At 38.3% G+C, this 21,519-nt stretch overlaps 1 protein-coding gene across 1 annotated transcript in view; it reads right to left on the reverse strand.

The window, feature by feature from the left end:
* Positions 1–4,417: 4,417 nt before the first annotated feature.
* The window catches only part of fam20ca (FAM20C golgi associated secretory pathway kinase a), a 54,374-nt gene continuing 37,272 nt past the window's right edge, over positions 4,418–21,519 (reverse strand). The window contains exons 3-9 of the mRNA XM_016519616.1: positions 18,762–18,854; positions 15,612–15,727; positions 13,299–13,479; positions 12,928–13,037; positions 9,840–9,921; positions 6,671–6,730; positions 4,418–6,067 (exon numbers count right to left, since the gene is read on the reverse strand). Of these exons, the coding sequence (XP_016375102.1) occupies positions 5,803–6,067; positions 6,671–6,730; positions 9,840–9,921; positions 12,928–13,037; positions 13,299–13,479; positions 15,612–15,727; positions 18,762–18,854 (907 nt within the window). The 3' untranslated portion in view covers positions 4,418–5,802. The remainder of the gene's footprint in view (positions 6,068–6,670; positions 6,731–9,839; positions 9,922–12,927; positions 13,038–13,298; positions 13,480–15,611; positions 15,728–18,761; positions 18,855–21,519) is intronic.

A 21,519-nucleotide genomic window follows, 5' to 3' on the forward strand; every position in this document is an offset into this window, starting at 1 on the left:
AATGACATGTAGATAGCCATTTAGGATTGAAATGTAAATGCCTCTAAGTCAAAAGCACAGTGAGATCTAATGCAAGCCTCTTTCAGTGTGAAATATCAGCTTTGAGAGTTTGGATATTGCAGGTGGCGCTTTTTAATTTCAGGAAAGGCGAAAAAGGCTTTTTCCCTTTTGAAATGCAACCTGCTGTTTAGCAATTGGGGATGAATACGACATCAACATCTCAGTTTTGTTCACATGTGAGACATTGCCTCACAGTGCGCCACAAGCTGTTGCCTGGAGACAGCAGTTGGCCCTTCGTCATCTTGCCGTCTAATCCGTTCGGCGGGGCGCAGAGGGGTCCATTTCAGGACATGAAACACCTCCTACTGTACTCCTCACATGTAAGCCTCAGGATGATTTGGCTTTGTGAAGGAATAACTAAGCCGAAACAACAGTATCTGCAGGTGCTTTGAAAGCAGTGAGAATAAGGCATCCCATAGTATTTTGCTGTGCTATGATAATACAGCATATTTATTATTATTAATATATTTTTTTTTTTTGTAAAACGTTGTACCGCCATCCAGTGGTCAAGTAATAAAGTGCATGTCCTGCTGCTAAATTTAAGATTTATGTATTTGTACTGGATATAAAATGTAAGTTTAAGTCAGTTTAAACAATGACACACTAATAAACTTAATGTGGTGCATATTTGTCATTCATACTTAAATTAAATATTTATGCAGTGCTACAAATAAACTGAATGTTTGTAAGCTAAACTAAGCAATTTGAATGCATTTTGAAAATGTGATAAATTATTTAAATAAAACTTAAGTTTTTTTTTTTAATCTTTTTTTAATTAATTTATTTTTTTTTAAATACAGAAATCTTTCCTGTTTCTTACCTGTGTGCCTATTTCATTTATATGACTGACAAATATGCATAACAGTAAGTTTATTAGTTTATGTTAAAACTATGTACTTCAAATGGGCCAAACTTAACTTATCTGTATTTTTTTTAGTGTACTTCAGATGTTTCAGTTTTTAGTTTTTTTTGGGACATTTGTGACCCTGGAGCACAAAAGCAGTCTTAAGTCGCTGGGGTATATTTGTAGCAATAGCCAAAAATACATTGTATGGGTCAAAATTATTAATTTTTATTTTATGCCAAAAATCATAAAGATCCATGATGTTCCATGAAAATATTTAGTAAATTCCCTACTGTAAATATATCAAAACTTAATTTTTGATTAGTAATATGCATTGCTAAGAACTTCATTTGGACAAATTTAAAGATGATTTTCTCAATATTTCGATTTTTTTGCACCCTCAGATTCCAGATTTTCAAATAGTTGTATCTCGACCAAATATTGTCAGATCCTAACAAACCATACATCAATGGAAAGATGATTTATTCAGCTTTCAGATGATGCATAAATCTCAATTTCGAAAAATTGACACTTAAGACAGGTTTTGTGCTCCAGGGTCACATTTGTAAAATGTAATATTTTAAACATTGCTGTTTATCAATGGTGACACCAACAGATGTAACAGACTAGAACTTCATCTTCATGGTGCCAACAGAAAGGTTTTTACTTTAAGGTCACGGTGACATTCCTGCGTGTCCTGTAACTGCCTCAGCATGTTAATGATTATAACATAATAAAAGTGAATATAGCAGGATATGGGTGTGAGAGATAGAGGGTTTACGGATTAGAGGGGTATTATGTGTCTGTATGTGACCTGGCAGAGAGTCAGAGTAAAAGCAGCGTCACATATCTGAAGAAGCACAGAGCTGATAAATCTCATTTCACAGATAGTCCAGCAGTTGTGAGTTTAAGCTATTCAAATGCAGCCACAATATTTTCTTCATAGACTTCATTTGAGATGTATTATATGAAATGTTACAGGCTTAATACAGGTTGAGCTCTAGTACCACAGAAAATAAGGTCAATGCTAGGCCCCTCAGTTTGTAAAAACATAATCATGCATGAGACCAGACAAAAATCACTTACTGGCATTAGTTTTTATCTAATATTTAATAACTCCTGTTATGAAACTGGTCAATCTGGTAACTTTATATGCACAAGGATATCAGAAAGCGACTGTTCAAACAGAAAAGTCCAAACATAATATGTACGTCTGTAACCGCTTGTGAAATAGAAGTACACTTCAGCATATTTCTAAAAAGAGTACTTGTTACTGACATAATATACTAAACTGAGTGTAATGTTTTTGTACATTTAACTGTGTGTTATTTGCAATTAAATGAAAATGTATTATAGTTTAAATTGATATTAAATGCAGTTAGTTGAACTTTAGAGTGGTGCCTGACCCACTTAAATAGGACTTAAATGCATCTTTATTTGTAATTTCATAATTACCTCGATTGTCTTTGAAATATAGTTAAAGTATACTGCTGAACGTACTGAGATGTATTTATAGTAAACTGTTATGTGTTTAAATATATATGCATTTACAGATTTATAATGCCGAAGTTGCAATTTAGTACTGTATTAAGTAATTAATATTTAATAATACACTATTGTTCAAATTACCACGACCATTGCGGCGTCTGAAGACATTTTTCATGCATTCATTAAAAGTTGTAGATCCTTCACAATCTCTATTTACTTTGCTCTTTGCACATAAAAGATTTCAACAACATAGCTTCATTTATTGCACACTTTTATCATTTTGCAAACAGATCTTCACAGTAACGATGCCTAAGAGAGGAAAAGAAAACGGAAGCAATTTTTTTTTTGCTCCAAAAACAGCCTCTTGGATCAATATATCATATTTACAGATATGTACAGAAACACTGAGAGTATTGGGAACATTTTTGAGTCCGTTTGGCTAATAGAAGCCTTGACCATCCCATAATTACTTACTGCCAATAAAAAACCACACCTTTGAGTCTTATATAGTTTAACACCTAAAAAGTCCGTTTGTGAATAATCCCAAAACATTCAAGTTTCTTGAGCATTGCACAGGCACTGGGGTTAAACACAAAACACACATGTGGCCCCACACTTTACACAGAGCAGCCAGACTATCATCAAATCATCTTTACAATGTCTGTGAGGAACAGGGACTTCATTTAAAGCCCCCCCCCAAAAGACCTAAAACCCCAATAAGATTTCCTCACAAATGAACTCACTCTTAAAAAATAGCAATGTGAGCTTTTAACATACAACACATGACTGTCTACTTCAAAAAGGTTCATTTAGCAACCAACTAAAACTTCTTTAAAGTGTGATGGCATGAATATGAGTGAATGAACGAGACTGGAAGTGGCAACCACCACTGCTAGAAAGATTAAAGGCACTCTATTGCCTTTTTGGCCATAGTTTACACAATACAAAAGAAGCTTAAAACATGTTTAATGACTTTTGTTGAAAGGTCAGTATATGTGACTAACGCCGAAAAACTGAACAAAACAGTGGGAAGGAAATAATCTCATATTATAAAAAAAATCAATCACCATTACACCATGTCCTAACCACAAGTAATCAGTGCTGGATTCATGAATGATTCTTAAGACTAATGTTTTTCTTCTTATTTTGTAACCTAAGAAAAAAAGTAAGAACGTTTTACAGTCAAAAACACATTTTTTTAAAAAGATTTTTCTACAGGCAAAACTTGAAGAATTTGAATTCCTGAAAAGAATATTTTAGTAACCATTGTAAATAACCCTCTATTTAGGATAACCGCCATATGATCTTAAATCCCCAAAGGCAAGATGTGTAACAAATTTACTGGGTTGTTTCAAATATTAAGCAATATTAAGAAATATCTTATAATATCCATATAAGACAGCACTGATTGATAAACAATGTTCGGTCGTGATTATGTGTGCATGACTTTTTATTGAATTCCAAATTCAGTAACAACTCTACAAAAAGTACTCAAATAGGGAACTCATTTTTATTAGTAATTGATTGACATTATTTCTTCAGATTATTTTCATGAATCCGGCCCCAGAACACACATGCATTCTATTCAACTCGGAAAGTCAAAACTTATTTTGGAAAAGTGCAATGGAACTTAAAAGGATAGTTCACCCAAAAATGAAAATTCTATCATTAATTACTCACTCTCATGTCGTTCCAAACCCGTAAGACCTTCATTCATCTTTGGAACACAAATTAAGATATTTTTGATGACATCCGAGAGCTTTCTGACCTTCCATAGACAGCAAAGGTACTACCACGTTCAAAGCCCAGAAACATATGGACATTATTCAAAATTACGGTTGAACCACTGATGACTCATGGACTATTTTAACAATGTCCTTAATACCTTTTTGGGCCTTGAATGTGGTAGTTACCTTGCTGTCTATGCAGGGTCAGAAAGCTTTCGGATTTCATCAAAAAATATCTTAATTTGTGTTCTGAAGATGAACGAAGGTCTTGCGGGTTTGGAACGACATGAGAGTGAGTAATTAATGACAGAATTTTCATTTTTGGGTGAACTATCCCTTTAAGGAGATTTGTGTATAGTAGATTAGGGTGTATGATCACACAAAAATTGCGGCACACAGGGAGATGTAAAACAGGTGTGTAAAACACTGTGATTGATCCTCTCTGGTAATAATCACAGAACAGTAAATGCTTGCACTGGTGGCCATCATGTAACCATGGAACACCTGCAAAGCTAACAAGAGCATTTGGTTTTCTATGTCATGTTCTGAACACTGAACAATGAAACGGATGAGAGATCAGATCCCACTTCTGACTGAATGGAGCGCAACATAATACACAATTATGGGAAGCAGGATTTCGGACCAGTGAAAGTTCACTGTTGGAAACTCCAGAAACAGGATTTGACTCCTCTGGTCTCGTTGGTCAGCTGGTTAGGACAAAAACTCTTTTTTAACATGAAAGAACGTTGCTTGTTGTTTCCTCTTAGGACACGGTGTCAGTTCCCCTACACATCCTATTGGTTTGTTTAATTCCCTCGAGCCTGTGCCCTACTCTATAATTAAGCACTGAAATCACTCCACCAGCGGAGACATGAGAAACCTGCAGCGTGAAGTACAACTAACATCATTATGAACTTACACTAGCATAGCATCAGCCGATCCTTAAGGTTCTCATTAAGAGAAAGCAGGTGTATTCAGCATGAGGCCTGAGATGGGAAACACTGACTGTGGGCACAGGAACCAATCAGCGTGATTCTCTCGTTCTCCGCGGAGACGTTTAAACACGTGCTTCACCGCTGAATAACCTCAAATGAAGCGCACACTTCACCTCTGAATTTCCCTAAGTGAAATAACAAATGAGCCGAATCTGACACGATGACTGAAGGCGATGACTGGTAGGAAATTATGTTGAATTGTGAACGCACAGGGAAGGATGTGTTTAAGCGTCCTCGCACAGTAGTACTATTACTATTAAAGCTCGTTTACGTGCCCTTATGTCGAAGACCTTCATGAGCACAGTAAATAACAGTTGTGTATTTAAATATATACTGTAGATCGGAGTACCAAAACCACAATCAAATCTGTTCCAACTTTTGGTTCCAACTCTTCTGTACACTCGCCAACTCGAAATATGCAAATGTCATAAATGATATCAGCAGACTTGTCGAACAAACCAGGTTGCAACAGAAAAGTCTATAGTGCAGCTCCGAGCACAGCTCAAACACAAGCCATCCAGAAACAACTCCTTCATCCCAGAGTTCCTCTGATAGCTGTGTCAGCTGCGTCACATATGATAGGGTGGCTCCTCAGAGGCATTGGTGGTGTGGAATTCACTGAATTCAGAGTGTGACTCGAGCACAAGCCTCAGTGGGGCTCATGGTGGGGAATTGACTGGAGGGAACACTACCTCCCTCTATGCGCCTGGTGGTGGTGCGAGGAGGGCTGTCCCTCCAGGTCGTTCTCCACCACTGATAAGAAGCCTTCTTTCTCCGCGCAGTCGGCCAGCACCTTGAGCACCAGGCGCAGGCGGCGGTCCATGGCCTCCAAGTGGGGCCGGATGAGTATGGGTGCCAACTGGTCCTGCAGTAGCGATTCCTCCATTAGAGAGCTCAGCTTGAACTCCTCTTTAGCCAACAGCTGTAGCCGCAGGTACGTCGACCTCTTCACTCTGAGAGAGAGAACGGTAGAAGGTATAACTCCGCATCAGCTGATCTGTTTAGTATACAGAGCTCTATGAAAATACAGGCGGAATTGTAAAATCCATTTACTGGATTTATTTTAAACGAGTGCCAAATGAGCATTTTTAGAACAGTGTGTTGTTCGCGAGATTCTGCGAAAGACACAAGGCGCGAGTGCAACGGGCAAATGTCTAGCGAATGTTTACATAGAAAAACAATGTAAAAGTAGTGCAGTGGAATGCAAAACGTGTTTTGTGTGAATGGCCCCTTAGAATAGCAAAATTAGCCACATTCAGAATGTTAGCAACAAAGTGGTGTGTACTATGACCAGCGTGCAGAATTATGCAAATTGGGACACAGTCAGTGTTTTTTGCAACCATTCATATAGATTGTTCTAGCAAGAATAACATCAGCCACAGGAAATAAATGTAAATGTGCAATAAAGGATACAGCTAGAATAACAGAGCACAGCAGACAGCAGGATGTGGTTGTGTTGGTGCTATACTGAATTACTGCACTGCAGTCACTCTCCCAGTTGGGAGGCTATTGCCTCAATTCAAGAGATGTCTGAAAGTGGAGAAAAACAATCTCACCTGCAGCACTGAGTCAAAGGGACCAGGATGGACATTTCATCATGTGAATGCTTTCCAAATCTGAGGGGTTAGAGAGAAACAGAAGTCAAAAAGTCTGATATTTTTAAATGGTTCTCTTGTGAAAAAGTGTGCTTAATTGTATTGAATGTGCACTTTTAGCGTATTTCAAATCTTAAAAGCATATTTATTTAAAAAACTACTTGCAGATAATGTAATATTAATGAAATAAAAGGCCACTTAAGTACACTTAGGGTGTACTCACACTATGCGTTTTGAACCGGTTCGTTTAGCCGTCCCTGGCCTGGTTGGAAGAGGTGGGCCAGGGCACGGTTCGGTTGGGCTCGGGCTTGGTATGCATGCATAGTGAGCGCTCAGCGTTCCGGAGCACGGAACAGATACTATTTTGTGTGCGCTACTGCCATCATTACGACCGCAAACATATACTATTACTACTACTATATATAATCACGCTCGGTTCAAGGCAACCGTGCCTAGTGTGAGTACACCCTTAAAGAGAGACACTTCCATGTCTCCGAGCGCTCCTCCCGCAATGATAAAATATTGGGGAGTTACTCGTTCAGTGGCCAGATTAAAGCTGGATTGGCTACAGGAGCAAGAGACCCCCAAACGGTCCAAACTAGATGACAGGTTTCTGTCAGGGGCTCAGGGGGAGGGACCTCAGCGATGGTATCTCCCCTTATTTGGTGTTCTCCATGATGAGGTAACTAGTTCATGGAGTAAGCAATATTCGTCCCGTGTCTTTGTGCCCTCAACGACAATTTATTTGACTATCGTGGATGCAAAGGCAAGGGGCTACATGATGATGCCCCAGGAGGAAGAGACGCAAGCAGACTATCTCCCCCCTGCAGTTGCGTCATCACTCAAAAAGCCAATGCTCTTTACCAAGCCATGTAGAGCAACATCTATGGGGATGCGTTTCAGGCAGAGGGTAAGGCTGGTGCTGCCCTGCACACCATGGCGGTTCTGCAGGCATACCAGGCCGACCTGTTAAAGGATCTGAGCGTGAGCGGGGATATTGAGGAGGAAGCATTTTTAGAACTTCGCTGAGCCACAGGTATGACACACCATACAGACCCAGTTCCCTGTCAAGTTGTTTCAGTGCTGGAGTTCCTGCAGGAGAAAATAAATGTCCCCAGGTACATGTCCTGGTACTCTCAGAGTCTATGAGGCCACCAGTTCAGCTTGCCACGCTCTGATTGACGGGGTCTCTGTGGGAGATCACCCTTCATAGTCGCACGCTTCATTCGAGGAGCTAAGCGGTTGAAGCCGCCCACCAGAGCGACAGTCTCATCGTGGGACTTAGCTGTAGTGCATGAGGGTCTGGTTGGGACCTCTTTTGAACCACTAGAGTCAGCGCCTGTCAGGCTTCTGACTCTGAAGATTTTCTTTTTTTCATGGCTATTAGTACTCTAAAAAGAATTGGGGATTTGCAAGCTTTGTTAGTCTCACCATCCTCCTTAGACTTGCCAGTCCATGCTCTTCAGATTTAAGTCCACCGAACCAGCCAGTGGCGTAAGTCGGGGAAGCTTTTCAAATGCTATGGGGGCCGCAACCAGGGGGCGGTTGTCACATTTCCCTTGCCTATGAGGCACGCGGTCAAGCTTTGCCTCTAGGAGTTCATTCAACCAGGGGGAGTTGCATCCCCTAAGGCACTAGCAAGAGTTGTCCCCTTGCAGCAAGTGTGTGGTATGTGGCAGGCAAGTCCTCCCCGCACACGTTCATCAGATTCTATAGTTTGGATGTCCATGCTACTCCGGGCCCACATGTCTTTGAGCCACTTCCCAAAGTCATTTCTGAGACCTCTGCAATGTTTGTGCGCACACACTACACAAGGTGTGTCCATTTCACGTCTATTTATAACCTCTCAGGTGCACGCATTCCAATGATGTCACCGACCGAGGTTATTTAAGCCAATTCTTGGCGTGTTTGACACACATGCTTCACAACCGGTCGGAAAAAGAATGTTCTCATAAGCATTAATGAAACGCAGCATCTCGTTCCCACTTTTTCAGGGAACAGGGTTACAGTCAAGTAACCCGAGACGTACACTTTAACCATATTTCAAAAGAAGTAATTATGTAATTACATATAAAGATGTACCTCAGTCCTACTTAGATGGCTCAAAAAGTTAAGCTAATATACATTTAAAATATAATACATTTTCAATTAATTGCAATTAACATGCAAATAAGTGTCCAATATTGCATTAAATTCACAATTCAGTATATTATTTTAAAGTATATAATTACCATATTAAATAATGCTAAAGTGTACTTTGTTTTTACTAGGGTAAAGATACTAAAACTCTCAACAACCATTTCCAGCATACTTGTAGTGTGATATGCAGTCTCTATAAACTTATTTAAACTTTACCAGACATAAAAGTTAGAACATGAAGAACTCACCAAATTGTACATTCAGGTCTTTATTAAAGACGAAATAAAACCCAGCTCATAACATGGAAACTTAAGTCACTTTTTGTTGTTATACATTCATCTTGCGCTATTACTTTCATATTGGTATGTCAAATTGCACAGCACTTTACTGCCGTGGTTCAGTGGGGCTGAAATATGTTTTTGAAAGCCATATCTTGCCATTTACTGTTATATTTTTATTTATAAATTATAATAAAATATATTATTTTGGTGACGCTTTAGAATTTAGTTGACACCTTGCAACATATTTGCAGCAGTAAAACCCCATCAGAAATTCAGTTCAGTATAAATTTAACACAAATAGAAGAAAATACATGTAAATTTTAGTCGGGCCTTAGATTAATCTGGCACTGAGAGACCTATGGCGTTTCACAGTGGCCCACTTCTCTACATAAAAAATGTAGAGAATGAAAAAGCAGCCACTTCAGCCGAGCAGAATGTCAGTTTAATCAAGATGCTTTATCTGTGTGAGCACCTGTGTGACTTCTACCCACTGTGAGCCCTTCAACAGCACACATATTACACCCCGAGACACGACGCCATATCAATCTGACCTTCCACTCAACATCTACATATTCCCGTCTTATAAGATAGAAACACTCTGTTTCCATGGTTTCGGTGTAAAAAGGAAGTGGCTGTGGAGTCATGTGGAGCTTTGAGGAGTGAGGTGTGAAGGACGGAGGGGACGTTATACGATAATAAAAATGGCTTACCCTCTGCCGTTGTCCAAATGAATAATGAAAGTCTCATTTCCAAACTTCTCAAAAGTCTCGTAATGGTGGCGATCCATGTTGCCTGTTCAGTGTGAAAATGGAGAGAGGGAGAGTGAAATACAGGAGGATTGATGTGGGATGTTGAACTTATAACTCTTTTATTCTTTAGTAATGATAAAAGGTAGTCTATCGCTCCTTTAAGTTAAGTTATATTCAACAGATTCCAATTCTGCAGTTGATCATTTTAGTCGTCTTCATGACTAATCAGTTAACACTTGAATCAGAATCTTTATTTATCCACACACAACCAGGGCTGGAGGAGTTGGTTTCCATGGTGTTCACACAATGGGCCTCATTCATGAAACATTCGTAAATATAGGAGTAAATTCGGAGTAATTTGCGTGTAAAACGGACCTTCCCGAAAACTCTCCTCCGGATTCACAAACACTTCGTACACATCAGATTTGATAGTTAAACGTGTGTATGTTAATGAATTCCAATCATTCATAAATAGGGCGTTCATTAGCATAATCCCCGCCTATGAATTACAGCTACGTAAATTGCATGTCCAGGAATGCAGTGGAATATTCTGGTCTACTTTCTCAGGTTTGGCTCCAGTATATTGCATAAATGCAAAAAACACTAATAGGCCATATGCCTAACAATAAATATTCAATAACGTGTGTCCACCAAAGCGTTTTTAGCCAGCTGAAAAACTGTCAGGCGCTCTTCTTAAAACGGCCAGTTGGTGGTGCTGGAGAACACTTTGGTGGCACAGCGTTTTTCTAGCTGAGAGACGCTTTGGTTAGAGGTCTGCATTCGGCCCTCAGACAGAACAGGCAGGTTGTCGAAGAGTGATAGAGCAGAATAAGAATGGAGCAAAGTGTGGATGTGCTGTTCTTGAAGGACGTTCAACTCGGTTTTGTTTATATTTTGTTTGGCCTATAATTTTAAATGAAAGATGTCGTATTTATTTATTTTTCTCTGTGACACTTTTCCTACTGTGTTAACAGAAAATGTCAAACTAATTTAGTATTTTGACAAACGGGACTAAAAAAACAGTCCCGCGCAGACCTCTACTTTGGTTGCTATGATTTGAAATATCCACGGCAGTAACGTATTACTAGTATCTAATTTTGAAGAATATTACTGAATATAAAAATGCAGTAACCAGCAATATTAACTTCTCTATTGTTGTTCAGTTGTTGTACAAGTAGGATGATTGGTCGCAGTAACGTATTACTAGTATCTAATTTTGAAGAATATTACTGAATATAAAAATGCAGTAACCAGCAATATTAACTTCTCTATTGTTGTTCAGTTGTTGTACAAGTAGGATGATTGGTCGATTGTCCCGCCCCTCCTCCGTTGATTGGACGGCTGGGTAAAAAAAACGCGCAAACGAACTTATTATAATGGCAGTGCTCCCGTGGTAGGGAGCAGGTGTAAATTTCTTTCCTACCAACTAACATTTTGAAAATACGAACATTTTCATGAATTCGAAAGTTTACGTCAGAACGACTTTACGAACGATTTACACAAAAATCCGTTCTGCTCGTGTTTCATGAATGAGGCCCAATGTCCTTACAGAAAAGCACCATGAACTTCTGCTGAACAGGGGCAATTCCCCCAGATCAACCCGAGGTTAACAGCCTCGCTCAAGGGCACACGGCTCATGAACGGATCAAAACACTCTCAACCTCAGAGACCACCCACAGTCTGCTCATAAACTCACAATTGAGACTTTCTATATTGCAATTGTGACTTTATTGAAATTGAGACTTTATACTTTACATAATTGTGACTTTATATCTCTGTATTTATATCTCAAAACTGTGACTTTATTTCTCAGATCGGAGTCTTTATACTTCTAGTTGTGACCTTATATTTTGCAGTGTGACCTTTATCACAATGTGACTATACTGTTTTAATCCCACAATGTGACTTTATATCTTTTACTGTATATCTCCCAACAGTGACTTCTGTGCAATTCAACCTTTTTTTTTATCTCACAATGTAACTTTTTAATATACGTGTGACTGTTTCTTGTAATTGTGACTTTGTATTTCCCAATTGTCTTTTATCTTGCAATGTGACTTTATATTTCACAGTGATTTATTTTATTTCTTGTAATGTGACTGTATATCTCCCAAATGACTTTCTCACAATACAACTTTTTTATTTATTTCTTCCTCAGTGTGACTTTATATCTTCCTATTGTGACTTATATCTCAAAATTGTGACTTTATTTCTAGAAATTGACTTTGTATCTCCTAGCTGTGACTTATAGCTTGCTGTGTGACTTTTTATCGCACAATGTGTTTCTTAAATTTGCAACTGTATATCTCCCTATTGTGACTATATATATCTCAAAATTGTGACTTTATTTCTCGAAATTAAAACTTTATATCTCCCAGTTGTGACTTTATATCTCACAGCGTGACACATCTTACAATGTGACTTTATATCTGCCAGATGTGTTTATCTTGCAATGCGACTTTATATCTCACAGTGACTTTTTTTTAAAACCTTGCAATGCAACTTTATTTGCTTGCAATGTGATAGTATATCTCCCAACTGTGACTTTCTCACAATTCGACTTCATCTCACAATGTAACTGTATATCTCCTAAATTTGACAGTTTTTAATCTCAAAATGTGATTTATTTATTATTGTTTTTTACCTCACATTGTGACTTTATATACACATATCACAGTGTGTCTATTTCTTATTTTTAAACTTGTATATCACAATGAACTATTTATTTTTTACACTAAGGCAAAAACGGGCTTTCATAGTTCATTGGCCATATTAAGCAATGTGATTGGCTGGCTAATGCACAGAATGCACAGGTTTTTATCAATTGCCACTATAGGGGCATGTTGTCACAAAAGTTGTGTCCAGTGAACTGTCTCTCTTTCTTGGTCAATAATGGAAGACTTCACGAGTCTACACAAACATTTAATTAAAAAATGCAAAAATGTAAAAATAAATTTACACCGAAAAATACGTATGGGAGTAAAAAGTAATTTTCTACCCAGTTTCCCCTATTTCTAAGCAAAATTTTATAAACACTTTCAACACTTACCCATTAGAAAGTCAAAAATAGTCATGTCCATGATGTCCAGAAGTCGTGTGCCACGGTCATACGGAGGAGTCTGTTTGACTTCATCACAATAATCCGGATCCACTTCCCACCTTACAAAAGAGAAAACAGCTAAGAAACTCTCTTCACCTTTAAATTTGAGCTGCATTTTGCCCCTTCTCATATATAACCCTACTAGCGTACAACTGCCATCTCAAACAGGATGGCCCATTGTTTTACTGCACAGATAGGATTTCTCTGAGAGTAAGTGAGAACCGCAGTAGTCTTTTTTGCTGATAAAGCCAGACTGTAGTTTAATGAAGATATGGGGTGATGCGTGGAGACCCGAGATAACGCGGAGAAAAAGAGCTTACTCAGCTTTCTTGCGTTTGTGGTAGGAGCGGCGCCAGGGGTTCCTCCAGGTCTTGCGCTTAGCTAGTGTCAAGTCAGGAAGAAATGCAGCCAAGGAGCCCTCGATCTGGTCGGGCTTCCCACATAGGGCATGCTCTGTGGAGCAGTAGTAGGAGCACTCGCCGTAGAAGCAGATGTTGTTGGCTGCAGGAGTGAGGAAGAAAGGGTCTCAGGAAAGAGAAAACTGTTCTTGGAGGTTTTAAAATAGACCACCAGTGAGACAAAGAGAAAGGAAAAGTCCCTCCGGAGTAACATGGGGTTAAGTGTCTTCCAGTACACAATGGTAATAGCTCATTGATTGCCTATTACAGGGTTTTAACCTACAACCTTTCGGACTCCCCAGATATTTAACCCAAGTTTTATATAATGCGAAGCAGCTGTTTTCCACTGATGCATCAATTTGTAATTTATAAATAATTATATCTTTTGGTATGCGTCCATCAAGTTTAAAAATAAAATAAAATGCGTCCATCAAGTAAAAAAATAAAATAAAAATTTATCAAGAATTATTATTATGTGATACATACCATTACCATGTTGTTAAGTATATACTGTAAGCACAAAAGACTCAAAATAGTAAAACACCCCTCAAATTTTAAAATTATATTCAACTAAACTGTGCTTAGAGATAATTGAATACTATTGAAATAAAAGGGCACTTAAGTGTAATTAAATGAGATACACTTTCATAACTATGTTTCTTAACATACTTAAAGTATCTTACAGTTGCATACTCACAATACTTTTAAAAAGTACACTTTGTAATAATGTCAAATTACAAGTTTTACTTTAAAGTACATTTTAAATCATTATGTTTAATAATCTTTTGTCTTGCTACGCTTATTTTGATGTTGACTGACATACTAAAGCACATGTAAAGTACTTGATTATAAATGATTTAAATACACGACATACAAGGTTCAATAGAAATGACATTAAAGTATATTTTAGTTTATGATAAGTGCTTGTCAGTACATTCAGGAGTACACTTTAACCATGTTTCAATGCACGATTAAAGTAATTATGAAGAAGTCCTACTTAAGTGGGTTAAAAGCACTCTAAAGTTCAGTTTTGCATTTAACATAAATTGAAACTATAATAAATATTCAGTTAATTGTAAATAACATGCAATTAAATGTCCGAAAGCAGCCTTTTTCAGTAATAGCCGCACAAATGTATCTTTGTGGCAGGAAAAAGAGTTAACACATATACCGTTATACCGACAAGCCCTGGCCGTAAACACATTTTAAAGCAACAACATGCTAACTATGACAATCTTTTGTGAAGCAGCCTTGTTTATAGAGTTAATACAGATTGTAGAATATGCTTTTGAAATAGGTGACTTCTCCAGATGTGTCTTGATGTGATGAAGCCCTGTTGAAAAAACCAGCATATGCTGGTTAAGTATGTTTTGACGCTGGGATGCTGGTTTAAGCTGGTCCTTTGCTGGTTTATGCTGGTCCTTTGCTGGTTTAAGCTGGTCCTTTTACTGGTTTATGCTGGTCATGTGCTGGCAAAGGACCAGCATAAACCAGCATCCCAGCGTCAAAACATACCTAACCAGCATATGCTGGTTTTTTCAACAGGGAGGATGTCAGTGATCTAAAATGGTCAGATTCACCAAGGGCTCATTAAACACTGCTGTTTAGCCAATGATGAATCTTTGTGTATAACGCCTTTTCCAAATGCTTCCTGACACGGCTCCCCGGGGGAAGAGGAGCCCTTTCACTCGTTCCCACAAAAACACATTTGTCATGAAAAGTGGCGGCAGAATGCTAATGATAGCCCTGCAGAGAAAGAATATGGCCAATCTGTGTGCCTCATCCCAACGCTTACATCATCTAAATGTCGGTAATTTAGTTGCCAAACTTGCTGCACGTGTGTTATTGCATGCTTGTTACTCCCCAATTAAGAGCTGTAATTAGCCTAGCATATTGGCTAGGTGTTGTAAGCTGGTCTACGGTTGGTCTACTGCATGCTTTTTGTGCTAATATTTACTTAGTTTGACGGTTCTTTATGGACTTAGAAAAGGAATAAGCAGTCAGAAATACATATAGCAAGATGCTAACATGGCCGTATGTAAACTATGCAACACTTGCTAAATGCTAACACTTCTAAACCACATAGGCACAGTGAAGTTTGTCATGAAACTGAATGGCTGTCTTCATTCACAGAAACGTGGATTTTCCCATTGTTTGAACTCTATATGCGTGAGAAGCCAACAATCAGAAGGGCTGATGGGATAGAAGAAAAGGCTGTGTGGAAGCCACTCATACCTGGGGATACGAAGAATGTCCGCCAGAGCTTTTTGTCACGGGTCACGTCTCGGATCTCCCGTGTCATGTTCACCAGCCTGCCGGCCACCGGGGGAACTCTCCGGAAATCCAGGATTCTGTACGCCACAAACAAGCGACATTGTCAAATGATTTATTTGCAATGCATTATCAGATGCAGCACCTGTGGTGTTTCTTCATGCATACGTTGCACAGTTCACAGACTGCTTTATGGGAACAGTGACACCAGCCATTCAATCTCCTGCCGCATTCAATAATGAAGAAGTAACAATAAAGAGTGCAGAAAATCCATAGAATAAAGCCATTTTTTAAAGTGGCTTGGTAACGATTTTTTCTTCAAGGTGCTACTGCTAAGCAACTGAGCCCGCTCTTTACTCCCTGGCTTTATGAGACCTCCGTGAATGCTCTTTATTAGACTTTTATTGGCATTTTAGCATCTGGCCACACACACCACAGGATATAAATGGCCTCTAGTTTCTCTCATTTCTTGTGTACTTGTGTTGGGCAAAATCCGAATTTGTCTCCTTTTCAATTATGTGTGATTTTTTAATTAAACACGCCTCACAAGAAGTTTTCAAGAATTTGAACGATAGAGAGAGGAATTTACAGAATGCAATTTTAAGAAATTCAAAACATGATGTCCAATAAAACCCACAAACTTGCATTATTAATTTGAAAAAAAAAAAAAAGTGGTTTTTATCCCTTAACATGTAGAATAACATGTTTTACTAAATTACAAGACATACTTACAAATTAAATATAAATGTAGAATATTTATTATCCTCTCTCTATGCCTCCCACTCACGTCATTACGCCGCCACACGCTTGCGTCATGATACTGTCGTGTACGCGCGTCCACAAGTTATGCAGTAGAGACGAAAATATGGAATAAAGTCGTTATTTTTGTTTTCTTTGCGCAAAAAAGTATTCTCGTAGCTTCGTAACTTTACAGTTGAACCACTGATGTCACACGGACTACTTTGTCGATCATCTTGGTACTTTTCTGGACCTTGAACGTGGTAGTTACCTTGCTGTCTATGGGAGGGTCAGAGAGCCCTCAGATTCCATCAAAAATATCTTAAATTGTGTTCCGAAGATGAACGAAGGTCTTACGGGTTTCGAACGACACGAGGGTGAGTAATTAATGACAGAATTTTCATTTTTGGGTGAACTAACCCTTTAATCTCTCAGTCTTTGTCTGTGTGTGCAGTGGGCCGTCGCGGAGAAAATCCCGCATCGTGTGGTGCGAGAGCTTTCAACATTAAACCTCCAAAGACTCATGGGGCTCCTGGGCCCTGAGAGACAGAAACCCAAGCCTTTGAGATGAAACCACTCAGGGGTCGCAAGTTGCCGAGTCACTCTGGATGCGGGTGACAAAGAGCCCAGTGTGGAAACACTGCATTCTAGGAACATTCTGTCGGACGTTTGTGGAAATAAGAAGCGGAAGCTGCCAGTGGAGGAGGTTTCCATTGAAGGTGAGCGTACTGTAGCAGCACAACGTTTCTTGTAAAATGCCGTTATTTCCACATGCTCTCACACTAATCGAATATCAATATCCATTTCACTAGCAAACATCCTCTCAGTGTTATCACTCAGCTGACAATGAATTGACATATACCATGCTTTTTCCTCCCCTAAATAAAATACATCATGGATATGACAGGCACCTCAAATGAGAGCAACAACATTCAGGAGGAAATCGAGTGGGTCTCACAAGCTCAATTAGCTCTCTGACTCCACAAAGCCTTTCTCTGTGGGGCTTCTTGTTAAAGTCAGCAGGGAGTTTCTTCTGACTTCTGACTGCACTCACATGCACCTTGTTACTTTCTGAGTAACTGTAAGGTGTATCGACTCTATCGCACTAAGTGCTTTTCAGGCCGTTGTCCAGAAGTCTTGAGTGACATGCGCAGAGCGGCGAGAATATAATAAGAGTTGGTTTGGCTTTCTGACATCACAATGGCGCGGGCGCGAGCGCTCTCGTGCGTAAATGTGAAATGTGGAGGTGTGTGGATATGGTTTCTTTTTCCCAGCCAACATCCATTCCAGAGCAGTATCATAGCACTACAGGTGTTTTCAGTGAAAGAACTGTGAGGAATCCAAGCTAAAGGTCTCTGTAAGGGGAATTTCCTCTTAAAGGCTACTGGGGTGGTTGACTGCGGTTTGGATGAGCGTCATGTAGGCAACCAGATTGTAAGAGTACCAGACTTGTTCGATTTAAACCATAAAACAATATTTTTTTAATAATGGACCTTTCTTAGAAACTTTTCTATTTATTGGTGGTGCGAAAAAAAAAAAAAAAAAATTCCAAATAAAAATTTAATTAAATTAAATTAAATTAAATAAAAAATAGAAAATAAATAATAAATAATAATACCAGTTTACAGCAAGGTTCCATTTGTTCCAGCATTAGTTAACTACATTAGTAAACATGAACTAACAAAGAAAAAAATATTCTAAAGTAATTACTATTGTAATTTCAGTATTTACTAATGCATTATTAAAATCCAAAGCTGCGTCATTGTCTGATATTATTTAATGGACCTGAGCTGACATGAGCTAACAACGAACAGTTATATTTTTATTGACTAACATTATCAAAGATTAATAAACACTGTAACAAATGAATTGCTCTGAAATGAACTGATGGGACCTTACTGTAAAGTGTTACCATAGTTATTAATAATAATAACATTTAACATAATAACATTTCCTTAAAAAGTAACTATAATTCTAAGAATAATGGGGGGGGGGGGTAATGATGACATTCTCAAATACATTGGCAATCTAATATTGTCTCTTCCAGCCTTATCATTTCTGTCAGACACCTTAAAACAAAATCCCAGACTTGTCATATCTAAACACCTCCAAACATTTCTGTCAAATGAAGATAAAGGCCGAGTAAACACAAAGTAAGCACAGTGGGATGCTAAGCATAAACTCTTGGCAATGCTTAATGTCACATGATCTCATTGTTATTCAGATGGTCTCTGCAATAGACAAACATACAATAAAATAAGCAATACAGCTAACAAAAACCAGAAACATCTTGCCCGAAACTCTCACACTGGCCACTGGGCCGTCCTTCAGAGCCCTTCAGATAACTCTCTCCTTCTCTCTGTGTTTTACTCTTACCTGTCCAGATGAAATGCAGCGATCTCTGCGTTGTGTCGCTCAAAGTCAGAGAAGTAGAAGAAGTCTGGGGGTGTCTCTTGTTCCCTGGTTTGTCTAGAGTACAGAGTAGAAAAAAACAAGATTGATGTTAGCTAGTGCTTGTTAGACAGTGAGCTGCTGGCAGAAACAGAGGTACAGTGAGCACACAAAGTACAGCAGAAATGTTCGTTTTAAACCTAATAGTCTCAGAATGCAATAAAAGAGTATTGCTTATGCTGTAGTATAACTTCATACTCGACAGTATGTGAAACGCTATTCAACATTACAGATTTCAAAGAGTAGTATGCAACATTGCCGTCATATAACCACACCGTACATGTTCAACAGGAAATAAATGCACACATTTTGCATTTATAATAACATTTTTTGTAAAACTATTCCAACTTTTAGCAGTCGAATCAAATCAGAAGTATGAAATATGTATGTACCTGCATGTATAAAATATGTTTAAAATCATAGTTGGCATTGCTTCCAGGTCATTAACCACCTTGCCTATATTTAGAATAACATACTACCATAATACACTTGCTATTTATGCATTATGCAGTAGGCTATCTGCATATATTCTGCGTGAATAAAACAGCTGGGTGACCTAGAACTGTACATTTGCCATACTATTTAATATAATGCGGATACTGTATCCCACCGTGCAGCTTTTTCTTGACTATTTATTTGGTCAGAAAGATAAATGTGAGTTTATTGTCTTAACATTTCATCTTTTATAATTTTAATCATAGTGTATTACATATTACAAATGTAAATGCATTTTTTTTGTCTTGACAATAAAGAGAGCTTAGCCTGCAACAAAAGATAGAAGGCCTCCAGCAGTCTGTTGTGTCTATGCTAGCTTCAGGTACACTGTAAAAAATGATTGTGATTTTAACAGTAAAATACTGTAAAAATGCTACAGTAAAAACCTGTTAACTGGTTACTTAACAGTAAGTTTCCATACTATATACGGTGAATAAATGTAATTACATTTAATGTGATTTTACAGTAAAATACTGTTAAAAATAAGGTTTTTGGAAGTGAAAAAGAAAAAGGCATTGTATAATTTACAGTGAAAAAACCAGTGAAAAACCGTAAATTGACACTCCCAGAATTCCCTGCTTGACACTTCATAGTTTCTTCTTAGTTTTTTCTCATCAGTTGTGTACACTAGGGTTTAATCTTACATCTAATGTTGTTAAATTAATGTTTATTGCATTATTTCAGTATCACGTGTGTCACCGTGATGGGGATTAGTGTTTGTGTGAATGACACTGTGTGCGCCTTCTATATATAAGTATTGCCCTCCTCAGCTCGTAGAAAAGCTGTTTGTGATGAGCTTTGGTTCAGCATGTGACTTTCTCATCACCACCAGTTTTTGGTAGTTATCAGTGCATTACAATGGTTCAAAACAGATATTAGTACTTCAATATGTTGGTTTATTAACATTACATCAGTTAATGAAATACGGTATTTTAATGTGAATTTAAGTTAAGTCTGTAAAACCTAAAATGTTGCTACCATATTTTTTACGGTGAAGTTCTGGCAACCACAGCTGCTGGTATTTTACTGTAAATGTCACAGATTTTTTTTTTTTTACAGTGTAGCTGTATTTACAAGCAGACATCCTGACACTATAGCGGACAACAAATAGACAACATGGACGTCTGCCGAATGGGCCGCATGGCTGGATCAGCAACTAAAGGAATGTGTGTGTGTGTGTGTGTGTGTGTACAGAACAGATTTTGGCAGGAAACAAACTGCAGGTGCATGTTCTCTCCACGTACCTATGCGTTCAGACAGACAGATCACAAGACTCAGACAGACAGGTGCAGGAAAAAAAGCCATAGAATCCAGACAGACATGCACTAAACCACTGATCTTGACTCTCAACCTCCTACAATGACATCAGTCTCAAACAGCTCATGGTATCTTTTACACGGTGCTTTCCTGAAGACAACTGTAAGATCTTTCCTGGAAGCGTTACGGAATGAGGTCAGAAAATGCTATGCTAGGCTAATGTTAGCTCAAAACACATCAGTTTGTAGGTGACTAACAAACAGAGGAAAATTGTATTGCTCAACGGTTCTCATAACTGAATGGGGTTTCATTTAAGTTTCAACTTTGTGTCTGCCAGCACTGATGTTTCTCCTCTGGAGAAGTTAAAATGAATTGACACAAATGAATTATTAACAGAGAATAACACTATAAAATGAATGTGGATATCATAACGCAGATCATTTGGTCTTAAAAGAATCTGATGAGAAATGTTTGAGCTCATTTTGAAATGTGAACTTTGGTCTCTTGGCAAGGTTTGAGCCATCGTTGAGATCTCTTGTGAAAAAAATGAAAATTGCTCGTGGTTTTTTTACGCAAGAGAATAAGCCATCTCAGTATTTTCTCATTGCTGTGGGAGTACCACTTGAGATATTAAAGGGGTCATATGATGTTGCTAAAAAGAACATTATTTTGTGTATTTGGTGTAACGTAATGTGTTTATGCGGTTTAAGGTTAAAAAAACACATTATTTTCCACATACTGTACATTATTGTTTCTCCTCTATGCCCCGCCTTTCTGAAACACTTAGATTTTTGCAAAACTCATCGTTCTGAAAAGCGAGGTGTGCTCTGATTGGCCAGCTATCAGTGTGTTGTGATTGGCTGAATACCTCAAGCATGTGACGGAAATGTTACGCCCCTACCATACTGTGATGCCCCTGTCAGGCCGGAGC

The sequence above is a fragment of the Sinocyclocheilus rhinocerous genome, unplaced genomic scaffold (genome assembly GCF_001515625.1).
Source record: "Sinocyclocheilus rhinocerous isolate Xijiao unplaced genomic scaffold, SAMN03320098_v1.1 scaffold1140, whole genome shotgun sequence".
Classification (NCBI taxonomy): Eukaryota; Metazoa; Chordata; class Actinopteri; order Cypriniformes; family Cyprinidae; genus Sinocyclocheilus; species Sinocyclocheilus rhinocerous.